We start from the raw sequence: 17231 nt of genomic DNA on the forward strand, positions 1-17231 counted from the left end.
CCGGCCCCGGAAGAGAGGCGGGCTCCCGTGTGGCAGCGAGGCCATGGCGGAGGTGCCGGAGGAGGTGCGGCTGTTCCTCAGGCAGCACCCGCTGCTCGGCGTGGCCGAGCCGGGCAAGGTGAGCCGGGCAGGACCCCGAGGGGCTTGGGGAGGAGGAGAAGGGGGCCGTGAGGGGGCAGCAGGGCGGGTGAGGAGCTCGGAGCCTGGCTGAGGCCTCAGGGGTTTGTGTCAGGGGGTGAGGACCGGCAGGAGATGGAGTTTTCTCCATCCCTGAGCAGCCCCTGCTTTCCGCCAGGTGAGGTGCAGGCTGACCGGCCACGAGCTGCCGTGCCGGCTGCCGGAGCTGCAGGCATACACCGCCGGCAAGAGGTACCAGCGGCTGGCCAGGAGCGCCCAGGAGTTTGCCTATGAGAAGTTTGAGCCCCACATAGTGCCCAGCACGAAGAACCTGTGCGTATTCTTCTTCTTGCACCTCGTGCGTCACGCTTGGTTCAGTCTCAGACCAAGTGGCTGAGCTTTAGGGAGTTCTCAAGCACTTACAGTTTTTGGGGAGCTTGGGAAGGTCTTTTCTAAAGTATTCTGTCCTTCTTGCCTTGCTTCTTTCTCTCAGACATCAGCTGTTCTGCAAGCTCACCCTCAGACACATCAACAAGTTTCCAGAGCACGTGCTCCGTCACGTCCAAGGGAAACGCTACCAGAAGGCCCTGAAAGCATGTAAGTTGGCTGACTCCATCCTCAGAAAAGCTACTTGTGTCCTTGAGCTGGTAAGATTCCAGTAGTTCTCTATGAAGAGAAGGTGTAAATTTTCTCTAGATTGATGGTAATTTACTGCAGGCGCTCCTCAGCTGGGAATATCCTAGCTGTAGGGAGCAGTTGGCCTCTTTACCAAATACTTTGGAACATCTTTACTTGAAAGAAATGGTTCTAAAGATTCCCCTGGAGCTGGGGAGCATGTGTCCAGCACAGACTCTGTGTTAACATCTTTCCCATCTTTGGATTTTTTGACACCAATGCTCCATGGTGTCGCTGTCGAACGTATGAATGTGTCTTAGAGCTGGAGCTTAACATACTTTTGAGTTGCTTTTAATATAAAGTGGAGCTGGAAATAAACAGGATGCCGGTGACTGGGTAGCCTCGCTAAATGCTGCTCAATCCCTCGCACCATTAGATGAGGAATGCCAGAAGAAAGGGGTGGAATATGTCCCTGCCTGCTTGCGACAGAAGCAGCAACGGAGGCAGCACCCTGACGACCAAATGAACGGGAGCAGGCAGCCTCAGAGAGAGGAAGAATTCTGGGAGCCAAAGTCTCCCAGGACAGATGAGGATGGGGAGGAGACGGATGACAGTATGAGTGATCTGTACCCACGTGAGTAAGAACATCGGTACCACCTATGTCCTAAAGGGAGCTTGCCAGCTCATCTTCTCACACCTTTGTTCTGCTCCTGTCTGCTCGCATGCTGGAGACATGACTTTGATCCAGTTTGGGGGTCTTGGAGTTGGGAAAAGCTTGCCACCACTGGACATGAGTGGTTCTCACCAAGTAATACCAGTGTTGGGTCACATACGGTGTGAGGGGAGGGATACGAGATCTGCTGGGCTTTGCTTTAGGTCTCTGTGCTTGCCGTGTTTCTCAGCAAGTCTCCTGCAGCCTGGCAGGAGTTGGCAAGGCTGTCCCACCAACTCACAGCTGGAAGATGCTGCCGTGCCATAGGAGAGTGGAGCTGTAAGACCCCCAAAACTGCCTGTGTGGCCCAGTTTCAAGAACTGGGATAGTGTGAGCCCTAAGCTCTTTCCTAATAAAATGCCAGTGTGTTTATTTCTAAAGTATTTCGGTAGTGACACATAAATGACAGGGTCTGGAATCAGCTTGTCAAATCACCTTTAAGATGTGCTGAAAGTAAAGCTAGGAGTAGGCAGAGCCTACAAGCACAAAGAACTGATCCCAAGCTATATCTTTGTATTTTAGCTGAGCTCTTCCCTGAAAAAAGCCCAGCAGCTCCACAAAACACAGGGGCCAGCGATGACTTCGCAATAGACAGTGAAGAAGATGAGGCCAAGCTGAATGGGGAGAACGGTGTTGTGAAGGGTGAGGATGGTGGAAGAACGGACGTGAACAGAGCAGCTGGCAAGAGGGGAAAGGTGGGAGTCGCTTTGCCGTGTGCTGCAGATGGGGAGCATGAACAGGCCTTCTGTCCTGTAGGTGTCTGTCTGAGCTATTCCTGTCTAAGAACCAGCAGAAGGTGTAAAGCTATTTCGGAGAATACATTCCCCGAGTGCCAGCCTCTGGCTTGTGTTCTGAGGTGTGAATTACTAGCAGGAAGTGTTTATCCTGCCTGCTCTGAGTAGGGATGTTACTGCCTGCATAAATATCTCATCTGTGATTGAATTCTGCTGCACAGTCGTAACAGGGAGACTGAAGCAGGACATGTAGTCTTCCTCCCCCCACACGCATGCTATCTGAACGCTTCTGAAATCTCAGGGTCCACATTTTGGACCTTTCTCTGCCTCCATTGAGGAGCTGGCCACCTTTTGCCTTTGGGTGTGCTTACAGGAGGGCATACCCTGATCCTTCAGTGTGGGAGGCAGAAAGAAGCCCCATAGTAAAGATGGATAAAGGCTCTAAGGGAACCCCTGGGAGAGGTGCTGGAGCCCTTGTAATGGTATCAAGCTGGGAGAAGGATAGGCTCCTTTCTGTGGGGACGCTGGCACTTTATTTAAGGGAGGTGTTTGCCTGTCAGGGATGCTAACTTGTAGAATATGGCCAGAAACCATCCTGGCTGGCCCTGTGTTCACAGTGACTTAGAGTGTGCTTGTTCAAGGAGCATGGTTTATTTCTCTTTAAGCTATTTCATAGAGGTCTGGGTTTAATGTTTAGAAGCGTTTAGATTAATTTCTTCTCTCTACAGAAACAATCAGGCCCTCCAAGGAAAAAATTCAAGCGGTGTCATCAGAAACCCAAGAACTTCAGGAAAGCAACCAACGGCAAATAAACTTTAATGATAAAAAACCATGGCTTGAAGCCTCTTGTGTAACAATTACAGAGCAGAAGAGTGAAGTGCTCGCCCTTAAACCTTGCTGCCCATTCCAGTTAACTGATACAGCAGGGGGAAACAGTGGGGTGGAATCAAGTTATATTCTAACAGTCTCTAGCCATCCCCTTCTACCAAACACCAAGAATTATTACCAAAGTACAAGCAGCCCAGTGCTTGGATCTCTTTATGAGGAGACAGCTTCCATTAGGTGGGAGAAAAGCATGCAAGGCCACTAACCAGCATTTTCAGATAGCTTAAGTGTCACCAGTCATACACGCTAAGTGGATACAAAGATGCCATTGTTTTTATTTTGATTGTTTCAAAAAAATCAAAACATTTTCAAACACAACTAAGGTACAAAATACAGCATAAAATGAGAATTTATACTTTTTTTTTCCACATAGAAAGCAAAAATATATTCAGAATTAATTCCAGAACACTTTACAGAGCCAATTGATAGCTGACATCCTGTTTCTCAGCTACTGGGGGAGGTCACTGTATTTCTGGGAGATGCACAAATACAGCAGTGTATGCAAGAAACCAGAATCTTCTGCATCAGGACTCAAAGTCCAGGTATTGCGCTGCTTAGAAATACCTTATAATGCCCTCCACCTAACTGTGCCCCCTTTAGTACTAAAATATTTCTGCTGCAAGGGGCAGTATCAATTCCCTTCTCTGGGGTCTTTTGTTGGAAAGTTAACTCTTTATTTTCACAGAACAGAGGAAACTGGTTAATATTTCAGATAGTCTGTCATCCAGCTCCTTAGTTAGACGGGACACAAAGAACAAGCTGAGGAAGCTAACTAAGGGCTACGTACAGAAATTGTTTCTACCATTCAATTTATAAATACTATGAACATCAACAGCAGTTAAGATATCTGAGAATGGCTGCCTTGATGTCTAAGACAGTTACAGGACCTGCAGTGAAGTTGAGCAAGAACATCCTGTGCTGAACATCAGGAATTGAAAGGAACAGTTTGGTTTGCTATGAAGAGACAGGCACAATTAACACTTGAGGCAAAAACCTCTCCTGCAAAATCTGTTTAGAAGAAAGCCTTCAAAGTGACCAGAACTTAAATGCTGGCTTCCTCTCATCTACCCCGCATACTGATCAGTTTTCTTCAGCAGCAGCGCATCTATTACATGGGCTACTTTTCCCTTGAAGATGAAATCACTAGTTTAACATGAAGCAGTGCTCTTCTATTTGCTATCAGTTCTTGGCCTAGTTTTCTCACCTAAAAAGCAACCATTTAACAGAACTGTCCAGGCTAGTGTCCTTGCCAAGAGAACCTGGTAAATAGTTCCTGCTGGAGAAGTTCAGCTGCATTACTTTCTGAACAAATAGCTGAGCAGCCTTCTCAAGGGAGACAACTGCAAGAAATCCATGTAACGTTAGCAAGTTGGTAGGGCTCATGCTTGCTAGGAGTCTAGAATGCTCTCATGATCTCGTGAAACAGGTTCACCTACTTCACCAGCAGAGGACAAAATGCCTCCTCTGAGCAGCATTAACTAAACGTGTTCATGGCACAGAGGCTGTGGCACTGAGAGGTGAAAACAGGACCTTCCTCTCTCCTCGCTATTAAGCTGAGGAGTTCCTTCCTCTGAATATGCAAGTTACATCCCTGGCTGCTTGTTCAGTGCACAGGCTTTGCGCTTGCATTCTTCAGCTATAACTGTTTTGTAATACAGCATTGAGAACTGGGACTGTATGCAGCACACAGCTGCCTTCCACACTCCTTCCCTGCACATCTCAAGTGTGGGCCAAGATGTCAGAGAGAAAGGTTTTACTCACTTCAACATCCCAGCTCTTCCACTGTTCAGTCAACTTGGGCTTTTGCAGCTGAGACTGACAGAAGTGAATCTAGGAAGCAAAGACTATAGTTTAGAAGATTGACTGCTCTCATTCTGCATGTACTGAGTACAGGGAAAAGGGGAATTTCCATGATTCTAGAGACACTTTCACCAGTAACCTGCAATTCAAATATGAGTTTGGAGCATGTATGGATGGAAGCTGGTTTAATAGCAGAAAGGAGCTTTTATTATGGAACCTGCAGCATAGCTTAGCTCCTTTTCTTGGAAATTCAGGAAGGGGCAACTCTGGGGAAAGAATGCTGAATTAAGAAGTTCTTTTGGCACAGAATTTTATCAGAATCTAGCATTTGCTCTCTTTGGGAATACCTTGCCCCTTCCTTCTTGAAATAGCATAAGCAATACAGAATTTCACCTCATTCCCCTCAAGAACAGAACCGTTACAAGTTAGAAAACCCTCTCCCTTTTCTTACCTAGGAGAGGATATAGCTACTTTCAGTGTTTTCTTTTTGCCATCTATTTGGGTGCAGGAAAGACCTCCCCCCCACCTTTTTTTTTTTTTTTTTTAAATAAAAGAAGAGTTACAGGCCCCCTGAGCAGCAAAATAACAGTGAGTTCTTTTGATGCTGCTTTCCACCTTGATAAGCAATGCTATAACCAGCAGTGGAACTCCTTATACACAAGATAGAGTTCTGATGAGGGTGAGAAAGGGGATCCACTTTTTCAGTTATAGCTAAAACCCAACAGCACACCAAATGATACAGCTGTATCTGCTCACAGTACTTCGAATTTTAAAACACTGCTGACATTGAAGACAGCAACCGTTCTATTGCAACTCACTGAAGCCTCAGCAAAATGCAGGTTCATTGGGTTAGTTCCAAATCTATCAAGTTAGAACAATAAGCCTAGGCAACATTCCTTGAAGAAATAAGGTTTTATCTATTGTATTACTGGTGCCACTGTAAATCAAATTCAAAACATCTGTGCCTTTAATAGGAAGGGGACATGTATGTGTAAAATGCTGGCAGTTTTTGTTGAATCCATACTTTGAATCCGTATTTTGAGAATCAGTTCTGGACTTAATATGCTATGTCCCAAAGGTGTTGCTACTCCTGTTACCACTCTTTCTTTTTCTCATCCATGGAGACTCCGCCAGGACCCAGTGCAACCACGAGGAGGAGCCCTCCAATTACAGACATGGTCTGGAAGAAATCGTATTTGAGGAAGTCATGCATGGGCTTGTAGGCTGGAATGGTCCAGAAGGCATTGAAGTAGATGTTTATGCCAAACAGCCAGATGACTAGAGTCAAGGCAGCCAGCTTAGTCTTGAAGCCAATTGCCACCAAGATAATCAGGGCTGTGCCCACGATGTTCTGCAGAATCTGCAGGGAGGAAGAAAAAAGTGAAAACAAACCAACAAAACACCAAAAACCAGGACAACCCACCAACAAACCAAACAAGCTTACATGTGGTTTTTAAATGGATACACAGACAACAGAATAGGGCACCAGTAAACAGTTCAGTTCATCAGAACCAGTTGTCAGATGATCTAACAACTTTTTAAAATATTAAATCAATTAAAAAAGTGACAAATGAGCAGCAATGAGTAAGCCCTACAGCCAACCTACAAGCTGATACTGTATTTCTGTTCCTTAACCCATGCTTTTCTGCTCAAGATACTTACAGAGAAGAAGTTCATATCAAAATGCAGCAGTGTCATGAACATGAGGACCAGCAACACACGGCCCCCGAGCTGCATGTATTGTTTAGGAGAGCTTTCCCGCATGGTGGGGACACCAGCGAACATGCTCTTCCCCTCTGAGCGTGACTCAGCCAGAAGCAGCAGCAAGCCTCCCCCAAGGGCAAGGTTCCTATGGGAAAGACAGAAATAGAATATTTTTTTTTTAAACTATCATTTGCACTGAACTACAGTTAGTCCTACCTGACAATCTCAGCTCAGTAAGAGTCTGCATGTTAGCGAGGAGTGACCTCCTCTGTACCCTGCACTGTCTGCATTAGAATTCACAGCCAAAACAGCAGCATTGTACACAACGCTGGTTTACACAAGTCTGTGTAGACACATGCAGCCCGCCAGAGAAGTCTGGCACCCGCAGCTCAGACAGTTGCTTAGCATCTGTTACATCATGAATTTTGCTGTACTGAAGTTATTCTGTACCTCTGATTTAGCCATATGTGCCAAAGTAGTCCAGAGGTTGCTTTGAGAAAACAGACCAGCAGTACTGCTAGAAGTTACACATTTACAGGGTTGTAGTAAGCCCAGAGTACAGATCTTGCGCTGCCCCCTGCCCTCCCCTCAGAGGAGAGGGGTAAAAAGGTAACAGCCATCACTTGGGATTTGACAAGGAAGTTCATTTTCAATAACCCCATCCTCTACTTCAGAAAGGTGATATGGATTTAAATCCCAGAAACCTTTCCAATATCTAAATGTTTCAGTTTCCTCAGAAAATGGTTTCAGTCACACATAAGCACAGTTGCTATTTTAACCATTTAGGAAATAGCAACTCACTGATCCAATCCAGACAACTGCACCTGAGCTCTCAAAGAGGTAGGTAGCAGAAGCACTTAGATCTTAGTTGGTTAGGATTAGTCTTTTCCTTCTACAGTACTGAACCTGCTATCTGTGGTTTAACTCACTGTACCTTTTGTACTTTTTTTTTTTAAGGTGCTCTGATATTTAATACAAGTGTATAATTGGTAAAATCTTTCTAGTAAATGCTCTGTACAAAGATAATTTCCCTCTGTAAAGGAGTGGCTATGACAGACAAAAGCTTTCATTCTATTTTGAAAGAACTATGTAGGCATACCTCATCAAGAACTTCAGGTCCCATAGAATGCTATATGCAATAGTCTAGGCAAAGAACAAGAGAAGTTAATTAACACCATGCAAGTTGTAATGAAGTTCAGAACATCATGATCTCAAACCTCACTATCCATAGCAGAAGTCAATTACAAGTACATTGTACTGAAACGAGCTAAGTTACACCAGCATGGTCCTATGAGTCAGCGTAAAACAGGGAATAGAATCCAGAATTTCCCTTGTTTCAGCCCCCACAAAAACGTATCTGTTTTAGACAGGAAGTATTCTATTTAGTCAGGCTTCTTTGTGATGGGGACAGGAAGAGGCTTTCAGAAGAGTTCCCAGGCCTTGGCCTTCAGCATGCAGCTATAAGCCACACATGTGGTATGTTACTGACATATAGGTAAATTGCAAGTTACTTCTCCTAAATTTGTCAAGGTCAAATAGCAAATCAACATCTCCAGCTGACTAACTGCAGTTACATCCAAGGATCTATCGGGCACATCAAAAGAACAGGAAAAAATAGTTCAATGTCATTGAGGACTGGCATTAGGCCAGGGCAGAAAGAAATTCTGGGTATTTAAATATGCTGGTCATATTGGGGCTAAGAGAAAAGATTTGAAAGACATGGTTTAGAAGGTCTGAAGACTTAAGCCTCCTACCTGTAATGCTATAATTCCAAACAGTCCAAAGCAGGCATATTGCACAAAGTTCCTACTCAGCACCAGGATGCAGCCGCCTGAGTTGGGGAAATTGAACACAGTTACACTTCTGGCTTGCACAGGAAAAGATGCTGCAGGAATTCTAACATGTTTTGAACTGAGCAGAATCAGATTTCTTTCAACTGTGCTACAGAGAGTCAGGCAGGAACTTTTAATGGCACACTGGCACAAGTCAGTTTGGGAACTGAGAAATTCTAGTGCATGTTTGAGAAAATTTGTAATTCCAGAAGTATCTTTTATTTCACAAAGAGTAAACATACACTGAATGTAGTCCCTAGCACACAGCACCCATAGAGTAGCTATCAGCATTGAAGTATTAAAAGAAGTTACAAAGAAACTCAACTAATCATGGGGGGATTTTTTTAAAAAATATATTTTATTAGTGATAAACTGCTAGGACAAACATGCTGTACTCTTGCTGGGCTAAACACAGCCACAAGGCATGAAGTTCAGAGCAATTAAGAACAATAAATTTGGGACTTAATATAATTTTACCTCTCCATTTTTGATACTCTAACTTCACGTAGCACTTACACTGGGATTATTTTGATTCCTGGACTTTGACTCTCTGAAACAGACACCTCTCTTGTGGCTGCAGCGTACCAGTTGCAGGGTAAAACACTGCCACTGAAATTAATTCCCATAAAAACAGGAGGCTGAGAAAGTCTTAGCTCTGCCCCATTTAAGAAAATGAGTATTTTATTCAGAAAACTTAGGGGTTGTGGGTGTGTTTATATATGTATGTACAGAACTGAAAACAGACTGCCCTAATGGACTCCTGGTATCTCTGACTCACGGTGTCACCAGAAGTTCTCAAAGACTATTTCCAAGAAAGACTGAGGCAGGTCAATTAGGAATTCTTTTCGTTCAGCCCACATAGTACTATCAGTTCAAAGCTATCAATGGCTATTGAGAAATCAGTGAAGCATCCCATGCTTACATGATTCACAGTGCTTACATGAGCCAGGGGTGGCAGACACACTGGAGTGCTCTGGCATCCACCTTAACAGCCTTAGAGCCACTTACTCAGCTGTCCGAAGAGATTTATGAACACAAAGATGGAGGCCAGGAAATAGCCACAGTTCCACGTTCCATCAATGTAATCCCTCTGTTCACTCCACTGGAACCACATGCGGATGCCATCCTCCAGGAAGGTGCTGATCAGGCACAGGCGGGCCACGTGGGGGAGGTACTGCTTCGTCACCCTCAGGAACTATGGGGACAGACAGCACAGTTAGCAGGAAAAGGCAGGACAGAGGGCAAGGGGGAACTCAAGGCACAGGAGATCATTGGAGATCCATGCACTCCCCAGACTCCGAGGTCACCAGCTCTCATGCACACAGGGTCAACAACATCTACAGAGGAACAAGGATTTAATAAAGTTTTCCTTCACTCCAGTTTCAGAACACGTGGGAGAGGTGGGGGAAGCCGGTTTTCATGCGCTACCTGAAGAGCTTTTTGGACAAGGACTCGGAAAGCAGAATCCTGCAGCACCTTTCTGTGCAACAGGAACTGTGTTTTGATGGAGCTCTTACTAGATGAAGGCTGACCTTGGTTTTAGTTTGCCTCAGTTTCATGTTACAGCTCAACTGATCCATCAGATAGCCGGGAGCTGAAAGGGCAATCCTACTCCCACCCACATGCTCAGGCACTCAACACCCTGTAACAAACTGATTCAGGGAGTGAGGCTGACAAAAGGTTAACTCTAGAAAGATTAAAAAACTTTAATAAGCTTTCTGACAAGCTAGTTCCCTCTAGCAGCTCTTAAAAGCACCAGTGCAAAGCATGTGTCTGTGTGCAGAACCTCACTTTTGAGCAACAGCTATTAGTTCAGCACAGCTGGTACACAAAATTGCACCTTGTGCATACACAGTTCCTACTTTCATTAAAAACAGCCTCCTGTGCAGAAATAAATTAGGCATTTACATATTCTATTTAGTAGTTAGAAATAAATTATACTGTAGAACAAATGCCGAGCCATAGTTCTTGGGAATGCAAGTCACATCTGGTTCCCCCAGATTCTGAAGAACAAATACATCACGGCCAAATAGCGCCCAGACTAGCACACCCTGTAGGACCAAGGGGTGCACAGGAAGACATGCTGCATCTGGAGTATAACAAGTGCTCAATCCTGCCAGTTTCCTGAATGGCACTGCTTATTATTTCATGGCAACTCCCTCTAGGATTTGCGTTGCCACAGAGTGGCCCACCACACACGCTGGTTTGGCTTAGCCACATCACCAGAAAGCCACATTTAGAGCCAGTGGGGGTTGCCGTGTAGGCAAGTGCAATCTACTAAGTAACAAATTTAATCTAAAACTAGCTTTAGAAGATTAAACAGCAGGGTTCTACCTTCAAACAACAGCAGCAGTTTAGGCAGGCTGGCACTTGTAGAAGTGAATGCCCACATTACACTGTTTCATACAGTTTTTGTGATATTAGACACTTAAGCATGAAAAGGAGGTGGGAAAAGCCACATGAGCACAGGCATTTGCCAGACAAGGCTGAACACCACCAAAACAAATCAGAAACACCACAATCTTTCCTTCATAACTCTGTATTTCTGTCCTTTGGGTTGACAGCACAGCTAATAAGCTTATTTCTGGGCACCTTTTTTTTTTGTGGCTCTGGAAGTGTTCACTATATATAGGAGTATAGGGAAGGGACACTAAAGCCATTTCTGGAAGTGTTTTCTTGTCACGGTAATCAGTAAGTACTAAAGGCTGTTTCAAATCCTATGCAAATGAATAGCTTTGCTTACTGTGTAACCGAAGATTATCACAAGAAAAAAAATGCAGCAAACACGCTTAACAGTTAATAGCAGAACAAACTACACCAGTTGCACTGCATGCAGACAGAGTCTAAGGGTCAAGATTCAAGTCAATCAAGTGCATATTAAGTGCAGCTGTACTCTGACTCAGGGCTGCCACTTCAGGCTTTTTAAAACCATATTAATAGTTGGATGAATGACTCAGAAGAAAATTTGTGATCTTTGTCACTGGAGGAGATACGCATCTTGTTTTACAGCTTTTTCTCCTTCATTTCACTGTGTTTGAACAGCTTGAGGCAAGGAATGCTACAGATAGTTTGGAAATAGTACAAAAAAGTGAAGAGGTAATAGTGTGCCCTTGCCAAGATGTAGAACAGGCAACTTTAGTCTAGACAGGTAAAGGAAAGAAAGGAAATGCAAGAGGACAGGGGCTGAGCATCTGTAGGAAAAGGTTAAAAAAGACACTACTGCAGAAAGCCAGAAAAAAAAAGCAGTAAGCATTATAGATGGTATCTACTTCCAAACCTCATCTCTGTGGCTTTTGAAGATGAGATCAGCTTACATGACCCACTTCCCTTTCCCTGAAAGGAAGGGGCTGCCAACAGCCTAGGTGAGGAGCCAAAAAAGGCATTTAACATTTACCTGTTCTCATGGCTTACAGAGGGAATGTAATGCCATCTATTAAACGTGTGTGAGCATCCAATCAGCTGGCGACAAGTCAGAAGGACCGAGGCCTACAGCAGCTGCAGTGCTCAGCAACCTTATCAGGACACAGACCTTCTCTGGACATCCATAACTCACGTAGCTGCCTTTGTTTAGCTACACACAAGCCAAAACCTTTAAGCCTCAGCAAGCATAAAGCAAGTTAGTTTCAGAAACAGACTGCACAAAGGAGAAAAGACCAAAAGAGACTGGTCAGAGATCAGAAAGAAAGGAAGCCAACAGTTACACAATAACAAGAACATAACAGACACCAAACGATTTTTGAGGTTAATGAATTTAGGCACTGAATCACCCAAATAATTCAGGCTTAGGCCAGAGCAACCACAAAGAAACAGGAGGTCCCTGGAAGTGGGACTGAACTGATAGGATCGGAACTTCTGGTTCAGTCCCTACACATCATCAGCAACATGTGGCTCGAAACATTGCACTTTGAGCCTACTTCCTACACCTATGATTCACGGGGTAAAAGCAGCACATGTGAAACTTTGCAGCAGGTAGCTGCAGCTGGTAAACACATCCAGCTAATCCATGGGACTCTAAGTGCACACTCTGCTACACGCAGTGTGCTTCAGCCAAAATGAAGTGTGGAGACAGACGGAGGTGACCATGTTTAAACTCATGATGTGAAGTAATTGGGTGGCTTACTCTGTTCTGGGCTCTGCATCAATTCTTGGCACACACTGCCTCCTCGCAAGAGAAAAGGTAACAAAATACCAAAGCAAAAACTATCTGAAAGAAGAACAGCTGGTTCGGCACTGGCGGTCAGGTCATTAACATGCACCAGAGGGGCTTTGTGTTGCCACTTCCCCTCTAATGGGATTAGGAGGGCAAAGATGGATTTAAATGCTCCTCTTAGTTTAATAAGCAAAGATGCACAAGAGGATTCACGTAAACCTAAATAGCCTCTGCTCAAGATCTTTTTTGAAAAGCAGTCTTGAAATATTCAAAGAAAAGAAGTCCACCCAAGAAGACAGGATAAAGTGATCCTGTTTCAACTCTTGCAGTTTCTAAAATATCCCACCTACTACAGTGCCAAATTTGTAAGGGACTCAAGCCCATTTTAATGGAAGTGGGCATCATAACACAGCATACACTGCCCAAGTTGGGATATTTCACTGTCACGCAGGTGTATTCCGTAAAGGAAATGAACACATGCGCTGGGGAGGTAGGGCTCCATGCAAAAAACTCCCTTTCCTCCAGATTTCATTTTTGAATGTTATTTTACCAAACTTAGAAGTACTCTGAAGATCAGAATCACAGAATGCTTTGGGTTGGAAGGGACCTTACAAATTATTTAATCCCAACCCCCTGCCATGGGCAAGGCCACCTCCCACTAAAGCAGGTTGCCCAAAGCCCCATCCAACCTGGCTTTAAACACTCCCAGGCATGGGGCATCCACAGCTTCTCTGGTTGTTAAGACTGGGCCAAAGTCCAAACAGAGGAGCCTTTTTCCTCATGTGTGTATGTTCCTGAATCAGTGAAATGATCATAGTAATGAACAGCTGTCTGCTAAAATACACAGGAAACTCTTCTACAGAACTCTGTGTGTTTAGAGCCTCTGATAAGGTTCTGTTTGAAGTACCCAGCTTTTATTTGGTTAAGGGATTGCTTTGCTCTTGGAAAAGCAGAGAGCTCTAGCAGATACCAGTTACTCTCTGGAGCAGGATGCTCAAATCCTCTGGCTGAGAACGAATTTTTCCTTTTGCTGGCCTGCATATATCCACCTAATGACTGCAAGGACAGCAGCACCCATCATACTGGGCTAACTGATGTCTGCAAGTTGTCTTTGTAGCCTCAGTATTGAGAACACGGCTCTCATGATTATTTCAAAAAGAAAAAAGAGAGCTCTGACCCCCCAGAACATTTCTGGGATCCCAATCAGGCTTTTAATTGTGATAAGATTTCTCACAAGAACACTTTTCACTTCTAAGTCATATTTTATAACAATTCCCTTTTCCGAAAGGCTATTCAATCAAATCTTTAGAATGGGATTTCTTAGTCACATATTGCATTTTGCTATCGCTCTTCATGGTAAGAGTCTTTCCCAGCCTTAGAGGAATAAGCTGTATTGGTTTAATAATGATACAGGACCAGTGTATTGACATGACTTTAAGCTAGAGTTTCCAAATTCGGTTCCTTAATACTAAATGCAAAGGTCAGGCTAGAAATGAAATGTTTTCTTCTCCCTTCTGTTATCTGCAAAATAGGATACGGAGATGTTAGAATTGGCTTAACATGCACCAGAATTTATGTTGGAAAAAATAAATAAAACCCCCAGAGTCTGTTTTCTCCCCCCCTTACAATCCTCTCACTGCAGTACAATGACTCAATGTCTCATTGCATTTTTGTCCATTTTTTTTTAGAATGGCAGAAATACCAGGCACCCACATTCCTAAAGTGTATTACAGACATTAGAAAAGTTGCTTGAGATTTGCTCCGTCTTACAGGGATTACAGAAGAGAGGCAGCCAGTTCTCTAACTTAAACAATCACTACAGCTATTTGCAGTACAATAGTGTCAGCAGTATACCATGACTGCACTGAAGAGCTTAACATGGAATATTTTAGCAAGGATCACTAAATAACATGCCTAACCTCGAGGTATAGAAGCTATTTAATTGATAATACTGGGCTGGTATTACAAGGGAGTGTTTAAAAACAAATAACACATGCAGTGGGGGCATCATTCTGATGCAAGATCGTTATCTCCTTGCACTGTACATCAATCCCACTTTAAAAGATTTTAGCAGCTTTTTCCACCCCTTTTAATACATAATAAGCTGCCTCCTCCCAAACCTGCAAGACCACCCCACAACATCCTTTGCGGCAATCCTCAGGAACCACCAGCAGCAGCTCAGAGAGCAGAGCAGCTCCCCAGCCCTACTGTGCACCTGCAAGCTACAAACAGATGCTGAAGCCCAGCTAAATTACTGACTAGTTTTCATCACAAGCGATCTCACCACCTTGGTGTCACCCCCAGTCCTGTACTCCAATCACTCCGTTGCACCAGAGCTGGTGCCCATTTGACCTACACAATGAGAGAAGCAAACCAACAGCAAATTAACCTTCACATTCTCTCAACCAGTTCAGCTTCCCAGTCTGGTGTTAGGTGAGTGCTTGTGTGAGAGAAGGAAAGTGGAACGTAGCCTTGGGAAAAGTAGAACAATCCCTGTCAGGGACAGCCAGCTGTCAGGCACGCTTAGCAGCTGTGTAAGGCCAGGTCCTGGTGCACTACTCCACTCGGCTGGATAATTCACCTGTGGATTAGTAGCCACTTGTTACTACCTCATGGGAGACTTAATATGTTTCCCCATAGGGCTTTGATGTTACAGAAAGCAAGGTGACCAATGAGAACGCATTCAGGTCACACAACAGCAGTTGTCCAGCTTCACTATCTCCAACTTCATCAAGGGGAGTTCCAGTTCAACTTCAATCCAGATGTTTTAAGTATTTTTTATCTGATGGGAACTAAGTTTTCATAACGCTAAGCATTAACTTTGCAATATATACACCAAGGGTAATGGGTTGGTAAGTCCCTTTACTCCTACAGTGGTGCGATACGGAGTTTTAGCAACAGACAGAACTGAAAGCAGCTGATTGAGCAAGGAGGCAGCCATTTGGAGCCAGACTTATCTGAGGAATATCTTAGTTACTTGAAGAGCCATGGAAGTTGTTTTGCAATCTGATGAATAAGTGCATGCAAATACCCCAAATTCTGTGACTAAGGTGAAGATGCGTCTTTAAATAGTATGTGGCCAAGCACAAATAAACCTGTGCCACTTAAAACTCATCTCACGAGGAAGCAAACTGTGTTTTTGCTAGACAAAAGAGCTTTCACTACTATGGAAAAAAATGGGGTTTTAGAGACATCTAGAAATAGTCACACAGGAATAAATAGAGGGGTGTTATAAAAAGGTCAGGACAAACAGTGCAATTTTTGGCAAGTGACTTGAACACTAGTTCAAGTCAAGATAGCTTAGTTTCTCATTTAAAACGAGAGAGAACAAGGTAAATAGAGGCTGACAAAAATGATCAGGACACTCCTTGAACTGATTTCTCCCACATGCCACAAGAAGCTCCGGCTCTAAAATGAGGCGCCCATCTGGGAGCAGGCAGGGAGCACCAAACAGGTTTTCCCAGGGAGATTTGCGGTGGCAGCAGCACAGCCCCCTCAGAGGGGAGTGTTGCTCTGCTTCAGCAGTTGAAATGGCAAAACCAGGCAGAATAAGGTTTTTTTCCAGAGAACTTGATAAAGTATGATTAGATGTTACCTCTGGTTTTCAATGATATGAATCACCATGACGATGAAGATCTTCCTACCACCACCACATTAACTACTTACGCTCACAATACGCCTGCTTTGCTATGCGACGATAACGCATTATAAACCTTCATTTCACAGCAAAACCCACAACCACCTCTATAAAAATGACCACACAGAGGGGGTAAAACGATCCCAGCTTGCCTGCTCTCCTTTCACCCCAATTTTAAGCACACCCCCCCGGTGCTGGCGGGCCTCTCCCACCTCATTTCTGGGCTCCCCCCAGGAAGGGCCGGGCCCTTTTCCCCCCCTCAACCCCCACCCAGACCCCTTTAACCCCCCACCCTCTACAACACCCCCCCTCAACCAGGGGGGCGAGAAGACGAACAGAACTCACCCTTTTTTCCCCCCTTTTCCCCTCACCACGAACCCCCAACCCCTCAGCACTTCCCCCCCAACCCCCAACCGCGCCTCAGGAGCGCGGGTGCCCCCGGGGCCCCCCCCAGCCGCCATCTCCAGGCCCGGCCTCACCCTGAGGGCACACACACACACACACACAAAGAGCCCCCCCTACCTGGTCCGCGAAGTCCTCAGCGGTGCTCATGATGTCGTTCTGGCCCATGGCGGCGGCGAAGCAAGGCGGGCAGGGGCCGGTTGCTACGCGCCTGAGGGGAATGGGGGGGGGCCCGGCCTGACGGAGGGGGGGGGGAGCTGAGGGCCGGGCCCGGCCGCACCGCGCCGCTCGGCTGCTGCTGCTGCCACGTAGGCCAGCTCTTAAAGGGGCCGCGCGGGCGGCAGCGCCGGCGCAAGCCGGGCGAATGGGAGAGGGCGGCCCGAGGGGCCCCGCCCTTCCCGCGCCGCGCGGCCTTAAAGGGGCCGCGCCTCGCGGCTCTCGGCGTTGGGTTTTGGGGTGGGAATTGGGGTTTTTAGGGGTTGTAAAGCACCGATGGGGCTGCGTTGTGCCTGCCCGCGCCTCTAAAGTGTGTGCCCCGCCGGTAGTGAGGCCGTACTGAGTCCCGTCACCCCCCACCCCACCACAGTGGTGCCCTTGTTGCTGCTTCCCTGTCACCGATTTTTTTTTTTTTTTCCTCATTTTT

At 45.4% G+C, this 17231-nt stretch overlaps 2 protein-coding genes across 2 annotated transcripts; one reads left to right on the top strand and one right to left on the bottom strand.

Moving 5' to 3' along the window:
• Positions 1 to 2: 2 nt before the first annotated feature.
• Positions 3 to 5469, top strand: SURF2 (surfeit 2). The gene is made up of 6 exons (XM_084494098.1): positions 3 to 118; positions 296 to 450; positions 611 to 714; positions 1169 to 1366; positions 1967 to 2139; positions 2907 to 5469. The coding sequence occupies exons 1-6, from the start codon at positions 44 to 46 to the stop codon at positions 2988 to 2990; spliced, it is 789 nt and encodes a 262-aa protein (XP_084350224.1). The 5' UTR covers positions 3 to 43; the 3' UTR covers positions 2991 to 5469.
• Positions 3315 to 16916, bottom strand: SURF4 (surfeit 4). The gene is made up of 6 exons (XM_084494097.1): positions 16709 to 16916; positions 9408 to 9594; positions 8322 to 8398; positions 7667 to 7710; positions 6526 to 6712; positions 3315 to 6223 (listed from the first exon to the last, which is right to left on the bottom strand). Exons 1-6 carry the CDS (start codon positions 16754 to 16756, stop codon positions 5957 to 5959), a joined length of 810 nt encoding a protein of 269 aa, XP_084350223.1. The 5' UTR covers positions 16757 to 16916; the 3' UTR covers positions 3315 to 5956.
• Between the last annotated feature and the right edge of the window lie 315 nt (positions 16917 to 17231).

The sequence above is a fragment of the Aythya ferina genome (genome assembly GCF_964211825.1).
Source record: "Aythya ferina genome assembly, chromosome: 20".
NCBI lineage: Eukaryota > Metazoa > Chordata > Aves > Anseriformes > Anatidae > Aythya > Aythya ferina.